The 19,057-nt window shown below is 42.1% G+C and overlaps 1 protein-coding gene across 1 annotated transcript in view; it reads left to right on the top strand.

Annotated features, from left to right (window-relative positions):
• Positions 1-19,057, top strand: part of LOC146812254 (formin-H-like) — a 637,557-nt gene that overhangs the window by 345,558 nt on the left and 272,942 nt on the right. The window contains exons 5-6 of the mRNA XM_085614569.1: positions 10,570-10,743; positions 13,121-13,544. Of these exons, the coding sequence (XP_085470695.1) occupies positions 10,570-10,743; positions 13,121-13,544 (598 nt within the window). The remainder of the gene's footprint in view (positions 1-10,569; positions 10,744-13,120; positions 13,545-19,057) is intronic.

Raw genomic sequence — 19,057 nt, 5'->3', positions numbered from 1 at the left:
TGAGCAATTGAAATTCGCATGCGGTTATAGAGTGTTATTTTTGTTTGAAAAGTAGGGTACATATTTTTCTTTCTTTGATTGTGCATGGCAAAAACGCAGCTTTTCCCTCATTGAAATTTGCGTGGAATGGCCCACATGTTCTACTCACAGCTATATAAGTCAGTCAAACACGAACGCTGAGCACACCAACAAGAAAACAATGTATTGTAACACTGGAATGTTTGTTGAGCAGATGATTTTCCTTCATAAATTGTCATATGCAAAACCACGAGGTAACACAACTATATAACTTAATAGGAAAACTATGACTCAGATTTCAAACTCATTTGTTCCTTTTGCCAGGGGTGTAGCTTGGTCCGTAAAAATTGGGGAGAGGAGGAAGGATCAGCTTCACATTTTCAAACAATCACATTGGCATATCTTGCTCCTTATTGCTGTTACGCGCCATTATTTTCCTTGCAACTTGCTTCTTTAAATTTTTTGTGTATTTTTCGTTTTTATAGAAATGGCACGCTTTAATTTTAGTGGCCGCGCACCTTCCATTTCTTTTTTCTTTTTTTCCCAGCATTGCAGCTTGCTCCTCATTGTGTCCAATGTCAGTCTGCTCCAGCATCCATGCTTGTGGTTCCCTGATATTTTGTGTGTCTCACTGTTTCTTGGGCCCCTTTATATCACTGTTCCAGCATTGATGCTCTCTCCCTCCCCCCCTCTCTGTTGGTGTCTCCCTGTCTCAGTCTTGGTGTTTCCTTGATTCTGTGTGTCTGTGTCTTAGTGTATGTGTCTCCCTCTGTCAATGTCTCCCTGTCTCACTAATCGTGTCTCAGTATTAGTGTCTCTTACTCCATGTTGATGTCGCCTACTCTGTGTTTCCCTATCTTGGTGTGTCCCTATCTTCGTTTCAGTGTCTCCCTCTCTTATTACAGTTGGTGTCTCCCTATCTTAGTGTGTCCCTGTCTTCCTGCCTCAGTGTCTATATGTCCGGGTCTGTGTCTCCCTGCTCCACTGTGCGTATCTCCCTCTCTGAGTTGTTTTCTCCCTGTCTGCATCTCAGTATCTCATCGTCTCAGAGTCTGTATCTTCCTCTCACTTCGCCAGTGTCTACTTATCTCAATTTGTAACTGTCTCTGTGTTGTTTTCTCCGTCTCAATGTTTTTCCCTATATCAATGTTGGTGTCTCCCTCTCTGTGCCGTTTTTTCCCTGTCTCAGTGTTCGTGTCTCCCTGTCTCAATGTTGGTGTCTCCCTCTCTGTGTGTCAGCATCTCTCTGTCTCAGTGTCAATGTCACCCTCAGTGTCTGTCTCCTTCGCTCTGTCAGTGTCTCTCTCTCTGTTTTCCCTTTGTGTTATTTTCTCCCTCTCTTTCTCAATGTCTCCCTGTTTCAGTGTTTGTGTCTCAGTGTCTGTGTCTTCCTGGCTCAATGCTGGTGTCTCCCTCTCTCTGTGTTAGTGTCACTCTCTCTCTCTCGCTGTCTGTTTTCGCTCTGTAAATGTAATTTGCTCCCTCTCTGTCTGAACGTCTCCCTGTTTCTGTGTTAGTGTCACCCTGCCTCATTCTGTGTGTCTCTCTGTCTGTGTTGGTGACTCCCACTCAGTGTCTTACTCTCTAGTGTTGTTTCCAATCTTGGTATCTCCCTCTCTCAGTCTTGCTGTTCACTGTTTCAATGTCTCACTCTCTCGGTGTGTCGCTCTCTCGGTTTCTCACTCTCTCGGTATCTCACTCTCACTGAGTCTCACTCTCTCGATGTCTCCCGATCTTGGTACCTCCCTGTCTCTGCCAAGTAGTGTTGCAGCCTTTATTGGTGTTGCCTTTTGGCTGCTATCGTCAGATTTTTTCCTATATTTCCTAATATAATTGGCCAGCCCTGTTGCATTAATAACGCACCGAGAGCTGCAGGTTTGAACTGATGGGGTTGGAAATTTGACCAGTTGTTCATTTTTATAGGCCAAATTATATGCACAAAATTGCTCTTACCTTTCCTCTGTTAACAGACCTCAACAAAGATTAAAACAATGAAAGAAACACCCAGTGCTGCAGTCTTAATAGGCCACAGTCTATGATATTAATTTTAACAAAGAATCAAGGAAAGGGAAAAGAAAAGATTTTCTTTTCTGGAACACAGGTGGTAATAATATTCTCTGCCATCTTCGACCCTCAGCCCAAGTTGAGAATAGTCCATGAGATTGAGCAGGACATGGCATAGAATGGTGGGTAGTGTGTGCAATTGTGTGCGCAAACAAATTATTCCTTGCCACAACCTAGGGATAAGGAAATGTACCTTCCGTAAAACAGTTAAAGTTGAACAGGATTGGGGTTGGTGAATTAGTTACATTCTTATCCCTCAATGTGTTCTACACTTTTCTGTTCCTTGCTGACATCATTTACTTATTTACTCTTTCTCAACCCATGACGTCCCCATGATTAATGCTCAACCCATGACGTCCCCATGATTAATACTCAACCCATGACGTCCCCATGATGAATGGTAAAACTCTCCCCGTGCTATTATACGCAGATGATGAGGTCCTTATAGGCCGCACGCCGAACTCCCTGCATAATTTAGTTCAGACTTTTGTTGAGTACATGGATAGCTTGGACCTATGTGTCAATTTTAATGAGTAATTTTTAATGTCCTGTGGTCCTGGGAAGCGACAGTTAAGTTCTATTGTAGTGGGTAGTCAGAAATTGACAAGTACACGTACATTTTCCTATCTTGGTTTGGTCTTTGCTGCGAACGGCTCCTGGACTGAGCATCTTGCTCACTCTAGGAGCAAGTTCTCAAAGGCCACCAACTCAATCCTTAGTCTTCCCCATCCAAAGACCACTGATGCTATACCGGCCATTTTAAACATTTTTAAAGTACAGTGCATCCCTGTGGCCACCTATGGGGCTGAGATTTGGGGCATTGCAAATTGTTCCTGAATCGAGCAGGAAGAAAATAGATTCTGCAGGAAACTTTTGGGCATCCCAATCTCTACCCCACAATATATTTGCCACAGAGAACTCAATCTTAATTTTATATAGGATTTTATACGCGCCCGTCGTGCCCTTTTTTGGCTATCGGTATGGAAGAACCATGCTGCCTCCCTCACTAGAGAGATTATTAATGACTGCCTTATGTGTGAGAAAGGGATGGAAATTCCTTGGCTGAGTGGAGTACATCAAAGCCTGTGCAGCGTTAATAAAGAAAGTATTTTCAAAAATCCAAATATAGCTGACACCGTGCTAAAAAAGGAGCTTAGAGATGCCCTTTACTTTTTATATAACACAGAAAGGATTGGCCTGGAATCCAAGAAATCTTCTGTTCGTAGTTACATGTCTGTAGAACAGCATTATAATTCTCTACCTATATATCTCACCCTACGCATGGCTATTGGGAAAGGAGCCTATTATTCCGCCTTAGAGCAGGAACTGTCTGATTTGCTTTGTGTTTTCCTCTCGGTTATCATCATAATCTTGATCATGTACCATGCCCTTGTGACGGAGTAAGTGGCCAATCAATTTTACATTTTTTTTATTTTTTTGTAAGTATTACACAAAATATACTAAGTGGTTTTTAAATCCAGTTTTCAAAAAGAGAAGACCTATTAGTTTGGATAATGCTTACACATGTTTAGTTTCCCTGGCTGATGAAGAGCTGATCCTTTGCATAAGCACCTTTTTGAGAATTGCCACCAGAGTACGTAAGACTATGCCCGATCCCTGAGTTTTTAACCGATTGGCTATCTCTGTGTAATTGCTAGCTGATATAATGTTTTATTAACAGTAAATTATTTATTTATTACCAATGAAGTTCTTTTTTTTCATTTGTCTTCAAACTTATCAAATGCTATAGTTATATTATTACAAATGTTTGATTATCGTGTACTGTCAATCCTTCATTTTGCTATTTATTTTTTGTTTTGATGTTGTGCTTTTATGGGTATTAAGTTACCCAAATAAAGTTTATGAACTGAACTGAACTACTCTTTCAGTCTGTAAGCGTTGTAATAAGTCTGGATCCTAAGATGCAGAAATTAAATTTAAATGCTGCAGCAAGTTTCAAAAAAACCCATCTGTTTGTCACCTCAACAAACGGATGCTTTTTTTGTAAATGCGCCCCATGCCGCGGTTTCACTTTAATGTCGGCCACGGCCCTTTCTTTAGATGCGGCTTGTCTGAAGAAAGGGGCGCCGCCTTCATGAATGTGAAAGCGCCACATGGGCGCTAGTAATTTGCAATGCAATAGGTCTCGCATTTGCAAGAGTTCAAGCTATTACATTGCCAATAGCTCAAACTTTCGTAAACGCGACTCAAGAAGGCTCTTAATTGCAATAGGTCTCTCATTTCAGAGAGTTTAAGATATTACTATTGTAAATGCCAATGTCTTTTATTTATGTTTTAAAACCCAAAGAATAAATGAAAAGAATTATCATTTACAATGCCAATAGCTCAAACAAGCATGAATGTGAGACCTATTGCATTGCTAATGCTTGTTTTCATATACATTTGTTCCAGCAAAAGTTACTTAACAAAACCAGAATGCAAGGGTTTACACTGGTGCAGCAAGGTAAAATCTCACAGAATCTGGCAGTGCCTGATGGTCTGGTCCGACAAGTCAGTGTGTGTGCCAGTTTTCTGGCTGCTGATGGACCAGTTTTTAAGGCTAGGTGGGCCGTTTTCTTACTGCTCATTTCCCTGATATTAGCACCAGCAGTGCTCAACTTGAGCCAGTGGTTCCCGGCACTTAATTGGTTTCCGGTGTTTGGCACCACTTAATGGTCAATCCCACACTTAGGACAGTCTACAACATGGTGGCGCTGCTAATCCCATTTAGAGAGGAGAAGAACAACGGTTGTTTATGAATACAATATATATATAAATGTACTAATACCTGCCTCCACAGCCATTATTTTAGCTTCGTGGACCTGGAATCATCTTGACTGTCTCACTTGCAGGTTAAAGATATGGTTAGTAGTTGTTCTGGTACCGCCATTGGCAGCAATGTCAGGAATGTCAGGAGCAATGGGTGATGCAGGCTGCTGTGACCTCCTGGTCAGGGCCCTGGCACTTATTATTTTACAAATTAAGCACTGACCACAAGCATTCCCTGCAGCAAACACAAATGCATGCAGCCTCCCAGCCCTAGAAAAATACCCATACAGCATGTCTTTACAAGTTAGAAAATGGCCTAATGTGGATCACTTTTTTAGATCTGGATCACTAATGGGAGACATTTTTAGTTTGAGGCCCTGGCCTATTATGTATCCCAGTTCAAATCTGGGAGGATTGTTTCCACAGTGATCCAGAAAATTCCTACCATCCAGTGTTCCTCCACATGTCCCAATAAAAATGCTACCCCACTTGTGGGAATGCGCTATGTGCCTGGAACAAGAATGGATCACACTGGGGTCAATGGTAGGCCTTTCAAGGGACTCCCATCATCCTTGGTTAATCTGTTTCTTGCGCTGGCACTAAGTCCAGCCACACAGGTGTGGTAGCCTTTTTATTGGGATTAGTGGGGTATCTCTGGGTGGTAAGAATATGGTGGATGCCTATGGCTTCTGGAAGATTCCATCACAGAAATGTAAGGAAAATATGTGATTTTAGGTAAAGTTTGAGGTTTGCAATTCATTGTGAGTAAGAATACCTTGTGGGATCCACACAATATACACCATCCTGGAATCCCTTGGTGTCTAGTTTAAAAAACAATTGCAGGTTTGCTATGTTTCCCTAGGTGCTGGCTAAGCAGTGACCCCAAATCCATAGCTACCCACGTTTCCAAAAATGGGTCCGTTTTTAGTGGAAAAATGTGATGGGTCCATCCCACACAACTGAGGTCCATTTTTATCAAGAGGCTTGAGGGAATGCTTGTTGATAGGAAATTTGTGAAGCCCTGCTGATTCCAGGTTTCCTCACAGAAACATGAGGGAAATGTGCCTTATTTGTCTAGTTCGAGGTCTGCAAGGACTTCTGGGTATGAAAACCTGGTGAGAGTCACACAAGTCACCCCACCTTAGATTCACATTAGTGACTAGTTTAAAAAAAAAATGTGCAGGTGTGCTAGGCTTACCAAAATCCACAGCACCAACACTGCGAAAAAGAGTCCGTTTTTTGTGGAAACTGCGACGTTTACATGTTGCAATTTGGGGCCTTTCCTCTCATGGGTACCAGGCCTAGTTTAAAAAACAATTGCAGGTTTGCTATGTTTCCCTAGGTGCTGGCTAAGCAGTGACCCCAAATCCATAGCTTCCCACGTTTCCAAAAATGGGTCCGTTTTTAGTGGAAAAATGTGATGGGTCCATCCCACACAACTGAGGTCCATTTTTATCAAGAGGCTTGAGGGAATGCTTGTTGATAGGAAATTTGTGAAGCCCTGCTGATTCCAGGTTTCCTCACAGAAACATGAGGGAAATGTGCCTTATTTGTCTAGTTCGAGGTCTGCAAGGACTTCTGGGTATGAAAACCTGGTGAGAGTCACACAAGTCACCCCACCTTAGATTCACATTAGTGACTAGTTTAAAAAAAAATGTGCAGGTGTGCTAGGCTTACCAAAATCCACAGCACCAACACTGCGAAAAAGAGCCAGTTTTTTGTGGAAACTGCGACGTTTACATGTTGCAATTTGAGGCCTTTCCTCTCATGGGTACCAGGCCTACCCACACAAGTAAGGTACTGTCTTTATTGGGAGACATTTGGAAACACAGAATAGTGGAACATTTGTTATTACTAATTGGATTTCTCTGCATTTGTGCCTTCCAAATGTAAGCCAGTGTGTAAGATAGAAGGCATTTTGAAAAATGCCATTCTGAATCACATGCTAATGTGGGTGCCTACAAATTCAGAGCTATACAGATAACCACTGTTCCAAAACTCAGTATCTGGTGTACATTTCCTAAATATATAGGTTTCCTTAATACCCATTTTTCACTCTATATATATATTTTAACATATGAATTTCTCTATATTCGATACACAATGAAAAAGCATTGTAAGGGGCATCATAGTTTTTGGGCTCTGGATACCTTGGGTTCTTGAAAAATCTACAATTCCTATTATCGCTGCAACCAGAAGAGTCTAGCAGATATAAGGGTATATTATTTTTGTCAATCGGCCATTCTAACAAGAAGCTACAGATACAAACGTTGTCACAAATGGCCATTATTTCACACTCATTTTTTATACTTATTTTTTTCATCAAGAAGAGCATAAATCAAATACAAACAACAATAAAAATAGTTCATTATTTTTTTTTCTCAAACTGTCTTTATTAGTTTCTTGGGCATATTAAGTAAGCATTACAACATGACATCTCAGAAAACTACAGTCAAAGAGCATTGCCATAATGTAGATCAGTGTCATACATAGCAGTTACGTACATCGATAATTATGGCGAGTTTCCTTCAAACAACTTTGTCTTGCGGTATATTACAAAAGGACTATGATAGAGCATAATGTAACCTCCCCCAACTTGACTGAAACAGGGAGGGAACTTAAAATGTAAAAAAACAACAACCTTGCATGTACAGAGCAATAAGTGTATTGACTACTATGTGGTATATAGTAGTAGGGGCCATGAACTGTCTTCGCTGGACATCCCAAAAAGCTGGAGTGGAGGGGGAGGGACTCAAGTCTCAAACAAGTGGAGTGCCTTTCTGCATGTGGGGTAGGAGAATGGGGGAGACCTACAGAAAGATACCTCACTAGAGGCCCCCATATGTAGTCAAAGCCTTTTCAGGAGTCTGTGAGTTTGTCCTGCAGGTGTTCCATGGTAAGGCTTTGCCAAAGGTGAGCATGCTACTGGGACATGAAAGGGGCTGTCAGCGCCTTTCAGGCAGCTGCCAGGGCCATCTCGGCTGCCTCTAAACAGTGCCATATCATGGGTCTATACCCAACTGTTTGGTGTTTAAGAGAAGGGTCACACAGCCCTAGAAGAAATAAGTCGATTTAAATGCGTGACTTTGCATATTAGTGCGGTGATGAGGATCACCACACTAATAGGAGTTCGTCTAAGGCCTGATGCGTGGTACTTGGCAGGGCTGGTTAGCCCCCCAACTGATTTCCAAATCTTTAGTCAATTAGCCTAAGCTCTCTAAATACTACTTGGTCTTAATTTCTGAAGTAAAGACATGTCTTGTGTTTCTAAACTATATTGAGTCCCTCAGGATTCAATAAATACACCTCTGCCCCTTTCTCCTGACATGGTTTTATGAGTTGCCTACGGTTCCAGATTCTCTCCACAGTCATGTGACAAAAGTCTTGTCTAGTGAAGAAAGACAATCCATCTGTGTTCTGTTTGGAGTCTGAGTGTGCTTTCTCAAAGGCAGCATGTCTTAAAATGAAAGTTGTCAAAATACACAATGCTAGCCCTGGGCTTTATTGACCTGGCCCCATTTGCCTGATCTGCTCTCTTCATTATTGACAGAACCGATGGGCCCTCTGGATTTCTAGGTATGAATTCCAGTCCTCCAGGGCACCCTTAAAAAATTTAATTACAACAGATCTAACATCGTTGCCCTCGGGCTATCCTTCATGAAGTCCTCTAGCTTCCATTGAATGTCAAGAAGCTGAGATTCCTGTGTCGAGGACTGATCCTTCATCACCGCCATGTCTGTTACCAATCTCATCGCCCAGCTCTCCACTGCTGCAATCCTCTCTCCTATCTCTGAGCAGGTTTTTGAAATTCTAACCGCTCCAAGGAGTCTCTTGGTTGCCATCCTAGCTTTCCGACTCTCAGTTCGGGTGTCCTCTCAATGCTACATGAGACTACAATAAATCAGATCAAGTGAGGGTGGCTCAATCAGCATCTCCTGTGGTCACACTAGGTTCTGCTGAGGGTGAACAAGGTCCTCAAACATATACTGAGTAGTGATATAATCCAATTTCTGAACAGCAGTGGCTAGGTTATCATGAACCTTGTCCCTTGTCTTTCGTCCTTTTGTCCGCTTATGCGTTCTTGCCACACCAGCTGTCACCAAGTTGGTTGTCTCAACTGACAAAGCACTTAAACTGCTACCAGAGATTGCCCCATGTAAGTCATCCTCATCGCTAGAGAGCTCTGGCCCTCCCATCGGGGAAAATAAGTGATCCCTATCCTCCATAATCTCCGCATTCTGCACCATATAAGCCTTATAGCTGCCCTCATTGTTATTTTTACTTTTTATATTCTTGCCTTGTATTTTGTTGTCTCGATGCTCTTGCCTCAGTCCAGGAGTATACTGGTGACTTGCATCTCTGTTGCCTTGTTTTCTAAGAGTACTAGCAGTGCTGCTAGTGCTAGCCACAGTCTGTTGTCTATTATCAGCTGCCTCTCTTGTGAACTTTGTTGCTCCAATGTCCCTGCCAGGTATGGATATTGGCACACGTACTGCGAGTGAAAGCTGAGTGCATGGATGAGATACCCCTGCTGCCAATGCTGTTTCCTCATGCTGCTCGGGGAAAGAAGTAGTAAACAGACTAATGCCATTATTGGGATCTGCCCCCAAACTGAGACACAGAGAACTTGGGACCGCCACAGTTGAGCAGACATAGCCCCCTCCTCCCCCGTTACAGAGCCTGTGACCTCATCGACACTGACCTGATATCTAACCTCTGCAGTGGTCTTCCTGGAGTGTTGACCCTCTACACCAACTGCTGTTAGTTTGATGGACTGGGTGAGGGACTCTGTAGACAAATGCCGGTAGCTCCGGCCTCATCATCCCTATTCAAATGCCATGGCATATCCAGTATCTCTGGCTCACCACTTTTACTTGTCTCCGTCTCCTCTGCCGGTGAAGCTGATGCTAATAATCCTGTGGCTCTGCTTGTTTGTTGAACCTGTCCTGTTGGCAGCCCCTTCACAGCACCAGCCGCCTTTAGCATTTCCGCTATTGAGAGCCGAGCCCCTGCCATACTGACCGCTGAGCCATTCACCTCACCAGTCACCTTGCCAGCAGTCCTAAGCAGCTGAGTTCACCTCTGCTTCATTGTTGCGAGCCTCCAGTTTCAGTTTGCCTCCAGCTCCATCAAAGAGCCTCAGCGGGAGGCTTGTGTTCTCCTCATTAAAGCCTGTATCACCATCGTGGGTCCGCAGCACTCTGCATTCAGTTCGTGTCTGCATCTATGGCTCCATGTGAGTACGCAGGAGGCTTTCCGACCGACATCATAATAGGCCCCAAAATGTTAATGGTTTCATCCTTTTAATGTTGGTTTCTGTTTGTTCCTCTATTCTGAAAAAAATTCATTTTTCATCTAGCTCTCACAGAGCTGCCAAGTTTTCCACATCATATATAAAAACTCAGCCAGTCATCGATTTTCAGAAAACACCTTGTTGCCTTCTGGGACTTGTACTTTCACTTTCAGCATTATAAGTATGGGTTCCAAATTACCACAATTCAAAGTGCTCTTTCTGAAAAATCCAGCATTGGCTGAAGGTGTCCATATGGTATGAGTAAGCCAGGTGGCTACTCTAACATGGTAGCCCTTTACGTTTTGAGTCATTATATAAATCTTATTCGCCATATAAGACAATTTTTCTTGCCATATGTCATACAGTTTTCAAAAAGTTGAAATGCCTGTCTTCTGAAAGGTTGATGCCCCATTCATCTCTTTAAGGTACTTGGTGAAGCTAAGGGAAGACGTGCTGGTACTATACTTCATTGGACAAAGAGAAAAGGATGACTCAGAGCCAGCAGAACAGACTATACATTTGACCAACGGGATTGTTAACACCAGTTCCCATAGTGGGTTCCCGACATTCACCCTACAGGTCAAGAATACACATTACATGTAAGTATTATTCATCAATATGTAACCCTATAAACAGAGGTAAAGTGAGCACAGCTAAAGGAAACTTAACTAAACTGTTTTCATTTTTCCTAAGAAAAATATACATTTTAATTTTAACTGTTAGATGGTTCAACAGCTGACTATAAAACATTTACAGATAGGGTTTTTTTTCAGATGAATTATATCTGTTTTTATTTTTTGATTGTACTTACACTGTATTCAGATGCCCAACCAATTGCTTACTGTTTCGCTCAATCTTGTCTAATTCCTTCATAGATCCTAACTTGATCTGCTCGAATGTTTTTGCCGATTCATGAAGGCATGTAAGAGTATGTAAAATAGTACCGCAAGCATAATATTTTACATACTAAAAAACAGCACTGTGAGTAGGCCCTATGGTGCTTTTGTTGTATTTTGACCAGAATATAAATTAATCAATTGGAAAGAAATTTAAAAAATATGTTTTGCGGTGAAATGTTTAACAAGGAATTGGAAGTTTGCAGAACATACTCATTGTCTATTCTATTAATGTATATTGTTTCATCAAAAGTGAAAGCATTTTATTTGACCCGCACTTTTTCTACCTATGTATAATTAACTGAATCTCATACTCCAATGCATTCATATATTTACCAGGGACCAGGTTTTGACATTAACCAAGTGCATGCATATACTTATAATAACAAATTTAACAAACAATCACTTTAAAACACTGAAACACATAAAACCGCCCTGGTCCTAAAACAATTTTTTGGGATTCAGCATTTACCAACTCTATGTGAACCAGTTCCGGCCTCACAATGTTTGTTATGCATGTGTACACACAAGCACGCATAACACACAAGTGCACCTAATGAGTTTGCTCACCATTTCCAGTATAAATCAGTTGACAAAAACAAGTACAAAAAGTTTAGTAAAGGGAATTTGGAAAGGAAATAACGCTGCAAAGTATATATTTCACATTGCTGAGGTTTTTTTTTTTAGTAAAAAATTAAAGGTATGACTTGGTGGCAAAAAGAATCATTCCAGCTCGACATATATCTGAAATGAAAATGAGTAATCGCACATCTACGTAAGAGGGTGTATTCCATTGTTTTTACAAGTAAATAAATCAATTATGCCAGTAATGCCACATAAGCTTTTGGACTGTACAAGTATTTCGTCACCTCCTGGGTTTCCCAGTTGAGTGGTGTAAAGATTTGAATGCTTTCTGGATGCCCACCTGGGCTATCTCTTCCTCCAAAGACAGCACCTGAGACAACTACCCCACCATGTAATGTACATCTTAAGAGAAATTTCCAAAACAAAGAAGGTATAAATGATTGTACTAACAGCCATCTCAGGAACGAGTGCACAGGTGCGGAATGGATTCCGTACACCCTTTGTTTTTTTAAATAATGGTGGCGTCTACAGCATATAAGGACCCAGAAGTACAAAGAGTTTGCGTTGGGTTTGCATTACGTTATAACACAACCAGATGCAAAATCTTCTGCTGGGATTTAACAAACCAAAGCAAATTACAATTTGCTTTGGTTTGAAGCTCAAAGTAAAGCAAAGCAGAGCTGTGCACTTAATTGCACAACTTTACACTAAATGGGCATTCCATAGTTGGTGCATGGGCGTTCCGATACAACCACACATGGGTTTTGACCTCAGTTACACCCTTGTCTTTTTAATGATGCTTGACCTTCCTTAGTTGCGTACAGCGGAAACGCAGATCCATGGCATATTTTTAACCACAGACAAAATATATTACTTTCAATTAGAGTCATTCCAAGTGCATTTACAGGGTATGGGTAGATCCTGAAAATGTGGCATGAATTGAGACCTGTGAATCTACATAAGAAAACCCTTGTCTAATTCATAGGGGGTGATGGCAAATTTTAATGGCTAGTATTGTACACTTATTACATTTCAATCTTCAATAATAATTATTAGCTACTGATATAGTGCGGGGCTAGTTTATGATTACGATTTATACCCTTCATTTACCAATAATCTTCATGTGGAGCCTTGTTGATGAAAAAACCTTCTTTAATGAAAGGGTGAAGCTATTGCAGTGCCTGACATGTATTCTAAAATGGGCAAATCAAAGTAAACTGAAAATCACTTTCTGAAATCCTAAATATGCCTAAATTGTCTCAAACTTCAGAGGGAGATATTGTAAGATCAGTGGCATAAACAACTACACGTATTTTAAATTTTATCAGCATAGAATGTATATTATCTCCTAAATGTGTCATTATAATGTTGTTCTTTAGGCAATAAAACTGTGTAATCACTTGTTTTACATTTCGAGTCATGCATTCGATTGGAGAAATCAATTATTTACCATCTCATCAAACTGTTGAAATTGATGTGTATGTTTTCATTTCAGTTTTCGAATATCAGTGCCTGAGCATACCAAGGCTATTGTGGACTTAAAGAAAATGAGAGATGGATGGGTGGATCTTCTAAGCAGTTTCTGTACCCACCTTCAATCAAAACCCGAGAACCAAGATATATACGCCTGCATTCAAGCAGTGACCAAATCATCCTGCCAAGTAGCTCTTGAACAAGCTGATCCGGTCAGAAAGTATACAGAAGATGGCCCCTTACCCAACAGCAGCCCATATGAAGAAATATCAGCGGTTCCCAATATTCCACCAAGTCAAAAATCTCATCCACTGCCTCCTGTACCTCCAAACAGAGCTGTTTTACATGACATCTCCCCTTTACCTCCACCACCTCTAATTGGTTCTACAGCACTGTCCTCAAGAAAAACAAAGGCTTTACATTGGGATCAAGTTCCTCAGGAAAAGGTAAGAAAAATGTTGCTTACATAACACATATTTTTGCTATTATACTTACTACAATAATAGGATGATAGACAAATATTTAACTATGCTTTTATAACCTTTCGCCTAGCTCACCACTTTCATGAGAAAATAATCAAAAACAGAAGGGAAAAGCCACACCTGAAAGCAGCATAACTGTATCCAGACTACAAATGAAGGATAAGATTCTTTTTGTAGGAAGTAAAGGCTGTGGCATCGGATTGTTCAAAGTTGATACAATAGGGTAGCAGGTGATTTAAATAGTGCCTCCTGGATCATATCTAGTTTGCTCCGAAATTGTGTCAATATAACTCCCACCTGGAATTTATAAATATGTTCATCGACAAAGGATGGTTTTGTTAATACCTCTCAACAGGCTGTTAATCTATGCACAAATTTTATTTATTTTGTATTACCCAAAGAGGAGCACATAATCGATATATATCATGCAAACAGTCATGAATGCATACAAGTAATAAGTGAATATTGAGCATGATTAAAAAGAAAAGCTTAGCCAGTAGATTTAATCAATATTCACATTATATTATAGCGTGTTCCTTGAAAGCCTGAGTGGGCACCACCTGGTTTAAACAAATAGAGATTATGAAACATACAAGTTAAAGTGAGAGGGGTACTTCCAGGATATTCTAGCTACATGTTAATGAGTTAGTTCAAATGAGCAACTGTACTACATACCAGGGGTGGGTAGGTCTGTTAGACAACTTTAACTGTTCAGCCCGAGTGACATTGGGGACCAAATGTTCTGCCCCAGCTTCCTAGCCTGCCATAAGGAGTGCAAATTCTTGATTGTATATACCCATCAATCGGGCAAGCTAGGCCTGAAACGAGGGGGGCTCTTAGTCGTTCCATCTGGCTGCGAGTAGCAATCTAGCAACTGTGACTGATATATAAAAACAAAGAAGGTCTGGGGTGTGTCTAGTCTGTTACTATTGTCATGGCCTGGGATCATCACGGAGAGACTAAGGCAGATCCTTTGTCTGAACAGTCTCACCCAGAATGAATCCAGGTCACTCTACAGAGGAGATAGCCTGTCACAGCTATAGAATATATGGACCAGTGCAGACAGACCTTCCCTGCACCTGGGACATTTACATCTATCCTAAGAAAGATTTTATCCAGGAGTGCAACCACCCTACGATCATTAAAAAATTCCTTTATCTGTACATATGTACATATTTAAAATATGAGCTGTCGGGGATACCAATCACTTGCTGTAGATGTATAAAGGGGCAGATTTAGCCTAAGGCATAGCTAGCCCTTATTTTTGTGAGGCAGTGCTGGTCCCATTGTCTTCCCATAATATCATAGAATAAAGGTGGGAAGAGAGAAGATCGCTACAGATGTGTATATCTGCAGTATTGTTGCCCCTACCAATTATTGATAAATGTAGCACATTCAGATGCCTTAGATCAGTAGAGATCTTTCTAACCAAGGGATCAAAATTAATTTGGCTAATGATGTCTACCTTGGAGTTGATTATAATACCCCAATACTTGGCTGTATTCACATGCCATATATCAGAGTAGGCGATGTTATCCATACAAATAATGTGCATTTTACCTTTATTCAATGTATATAAGGAACCCTGTCCATACGCCCCAGTGATGAACTCGATCTACCTGATTGGCCCTTCAGGATCAGTGGTTACTACAGCAATGTCATCGGTGAATGCTAACACCTTGGTTTCATCGCGTTACAAATAACTGGTATTATTTTCTGAATGAATAGAATTTTCTCAATGAGAGGATTTATATAGAGGGCAAACAAAATAGGGGAGCAGGGGGAACCCTGCCTTGTTCCTCTACCACATTTATGATTTCCGACTCTTCATCCATTAATTGGAGCCGAGCATGCGTATCTAGATTAGGCCTGGGCGGTAAATTCCGTTCCGTTCGCGGAATTTGCGGAATTTGGGTAATTTCACGTTCCGCGGAGGACGCGAAATTGCCCAAAAATCTGCGTTCCGCAACTTCGCGAAATTTTTTGCTTGTTCGCGTTCTCAATATGCGTGTTCGCGAGCTATTTCACCCCGAGCACGCAAGCAGCGATCGCGAACAGGAAAAAAGTATCGCGAACAAGCAATTCCGCGTGTTCGCGGAATTTCTGCATGTTCGCGGAGATTTTTTACCGTTTCGCGGAGATTTGCGTAACGCGATTCCGCAAATTCCGCCCACCCCTAATCTAGATACATGGCCTTAAGTTTGTAATCATTCGGGGGCCAAAGCCCTGTGATTCTAATACATTACACAAAAAATTCCAAGCCACCCCGTCAAAAGCCTTTTTGGCATCAAGGAGGACCAAAGCCATCTGTCTCTGCCGTAACATCAAAAAGCATTATAGCCCGCCTCATATGTTCAGTTGTTTCTCTGCCAGGTATAAAACCATTCTGCCAGGGTGCCACCAGACGAGCTGTGACCCTGCCCAGCCGACCCACCAGGATTTTAGAGTATATCTTGGCATCCGTGTTTATCAATGATATTGGTCGGTACAAAGTAGGTCTATCCAGGGGCTTGTCTTTTTTAGGAAAGATTGTGATATCCATGCCTTTCCATGATTCCAGCATTAGCCCAATATGTTGAACTCCCAGAAACAAGTCTAATAGAAGAGGGGCTAGGTCTAATTGAAGTCCTTTATAGAACTCAAGTGGAATTTTATCTAGACCGTCTGCTTTCCCTGAGGGTAACTCATGCAACGCCGTTAAAACCTCTTTGAGTGAGACATCAGCTTCTAGTTCATTCCTTGTGGCTTGGTCTAGACTTGACCCAGGGTTTGGTCCGGACACTACATGAAAGGCATTCCCGAGCACGCAGTTGTCTTCTGTATGTAAATCCTGGTAGAATTCTTGGAACACGTGAACTATGTCCTTAACCTCTGAAAAAATGGACCTGTTTTTTTTAATTGTGGCTATCCTATTTCTTGTTGCTTTTTGTCTCATGTGTAGGGCGAGTAGTTTCTTCTCAGATTCACCATTCCAGTAGGTCTCGTTCTTGTGTGTCTGATACTCTCCAGCTATTCTCTGAGTATAGTATTTATTTAGCTCTGCTTTGAGCTTTAGAATTCTAAACTGGGGTTGCACTACTGCTAGCACCTGGGTAATCCTAGTCACATGCTCTTGTTCTACTTTGGCTAGTTTCCCCAGCAACTTTTGTTTTTAGCTTTGTGCTGCATCCTATTGTAATACCAAAGGGGATGATGGACGGAGCACTTGACCAAATCAAACACTCACCCCCAGTCAACTGATCTGGGTTTAATCCATCATCATTATTTAGCTCACTCCACTACCCCAGTTCAGACATGGCCATATGCAAATCAGTTTGACCCTGTGCCTCATGGGAACAGTCCAGCCCGAACTGCCAAGCCATGTCTTCCCTGGACCAGAAACAAGCATCCTGGGACCGGTTTCGGGTTCATAACCCTCATTAGCCAGGCTATCTTTAATCCAGTGGCAAAGTGAGGAAGGGACCCACGTCTGAGCATACCCTGCCAACTAAGGGCGAACAAAGCGATACCAAAGGGGATGATGGATGGAGCACTTAAGCAAATCTAACACTCACCTCCAGTCAACTGATCTGGGTTTAATCCATCATCATTCTTTAGCTCACACCACCACCCCAGTTCAGACATGGCTATATGCAAATCAGTCTGACCCTGTGCCTCATGGGAACAGTCCAGCCCGAACTGCCAAGCCATGTCTTCCCTGGACCGGAAACAAGCATCCTGGGACCGGTTTCGGGTTCATAACCCTCATCAGCCAGGCTATCTTGAATCCAGTGGCAAAGTGAGCAAGGGACCCACGTCTGGGCATACCCTGCCAACTAAGGGCGAACAAAGCGATACCAAAGGGGATGATGGACGGAGCGCTTGAGCAAATCAAACACTCACCCCCAGTCAACTGATATGGGTTTAATCCATCATCAATCTGTAGCTCACTCCACCACCGGTCCAGGGAGGACCTGGCTTGGCAGTTCGGGCTGGACTGTTCCCATGAGTCACAGGGTCCAGACTGATTTGCATATGGCTAGGTCTAAACTGGGGTGGCATGGTGAGCAAAAGAATGATGGATTTAACCCAGATCTCTTGAATGGGGGAGAATGTTTTGATTTGTTCTGCATTCCATCCATCAATTGTGTGTCTTTTGCTTTCTCGCCCTAAGTGTGCCAGGCAGGTATGCCTAGATGTAGGTCCCGATCTCACTTTGCCACTGGATTCAAGCTATCCTGCCTGAAGAGGGGTGAAACCCCAAAACCGGTCCTAGGATGCTTGTTTCCGTTCCAGGGAGGACCTGGCTTGGCAGTTCGGGCTGGACTGTTCCCATGAGGCAAAGGGTCAAGACTGATTTGCATATGGCTAGGTCTAAACTGGGGTGGCATGGTAAGCAAAAGAATGATGGATTTAACCCAGATCTCTTGACTGGGGGAGAATGTTTTGATTTGTTCTGCATTCCGTCCATCAATTGTGTGTCTTTTGCATCCTATTGTAAGCAGCAAAGCTAATAATCTCTCCCCTCAAGCTTGCTTTAAAAGCTATATCTGTTAGTGTTAAAATAACCAAGTGTCCAGTTTGTTATATGTTCACAAAGGTTGTGTCCACCAATAGTTTCCTATCAAAGGTCCATTTATACAGTTGCGTTAAGTTCCCATGAAGTGCTACCTCTAAAACCAAGGGGCTGTGATCTGATATTATCCTTGGGAGCTTCCTGATCCCCGCTTTATCTAACGGGCCCCCTGATATTAAGAAATAGTCCAGCCGGACATACTCCTTGTGCGGGCATGAGAAATGGGTATAGCCCGGATTCGTGGGGTGTTATACATTCCAGATGTCTGCTAGGCCATTATTAGCCACGAGTGAAGACAGGGCCCAATATACTCAAGGTTTTTCCCCTGGTATTTCAAACCTAAAGTGCTCCCAGCAGCTTGATGTACATTCAAGTATCCGTAACAAAACAGCGGGCAGGGCCAAGATGCTAGCTCCACCTCAAGATCTTCCAACACTTTAGGATCATCTGGATTTGACCCATAAATGGGACATACGATTAGTCCTACCTCCTGATCAACCAGTGCCCACCTTCCTAAGTTGTCCACCAAATTACCCCTTATCGACCCCATTTTAGGCTCAGCTAAAATGGTGCCTCCCCGGATTTTAGAACTATGGAAGGAGCAGATCAACCAACTATACCCTCTAAATGATAGCAGCTCCATCCTCCCCCATGGAATATGTGTCTCCTGCAAACATACTCTATCAGGGGCAGCGGCCCTCAAAAACTCGACTACCCTTAATCATTTTGTTTTATCTTTCAGCTCTCCCACATTAACTGAACATATAATTATTTTACCCATCTAAAAGTAGTTGAAATATCATACCAGTCATGCTCTCAGCTTTATTAAGTAAAAATTCGATATAGTCCTCATTACATTTCTGGGTAGAATTTTTGTGCTTTCTCCCCCACTACCCATAATCAAACCCTCTTCCACCATCCA

Source organism: Triturus cristatus, chromosome 7 (assembly GCF_964204655.1).
Source record: "Triturus cristatus chromosome 7, aTriCri1.1, whole genome shotgun sequence".
NCBI classification, from domain to species: domain Eukaryota; kingdom Metazoa; phylum Chordata; class Amphibia; order Caudata; family Salamandridae; genus Triturus; species Triturus cristatus.
Note: the sequence above shows the minus strand (reverse complement) of the source record. Positions and strands in the feature narration are given on the sequence as shown.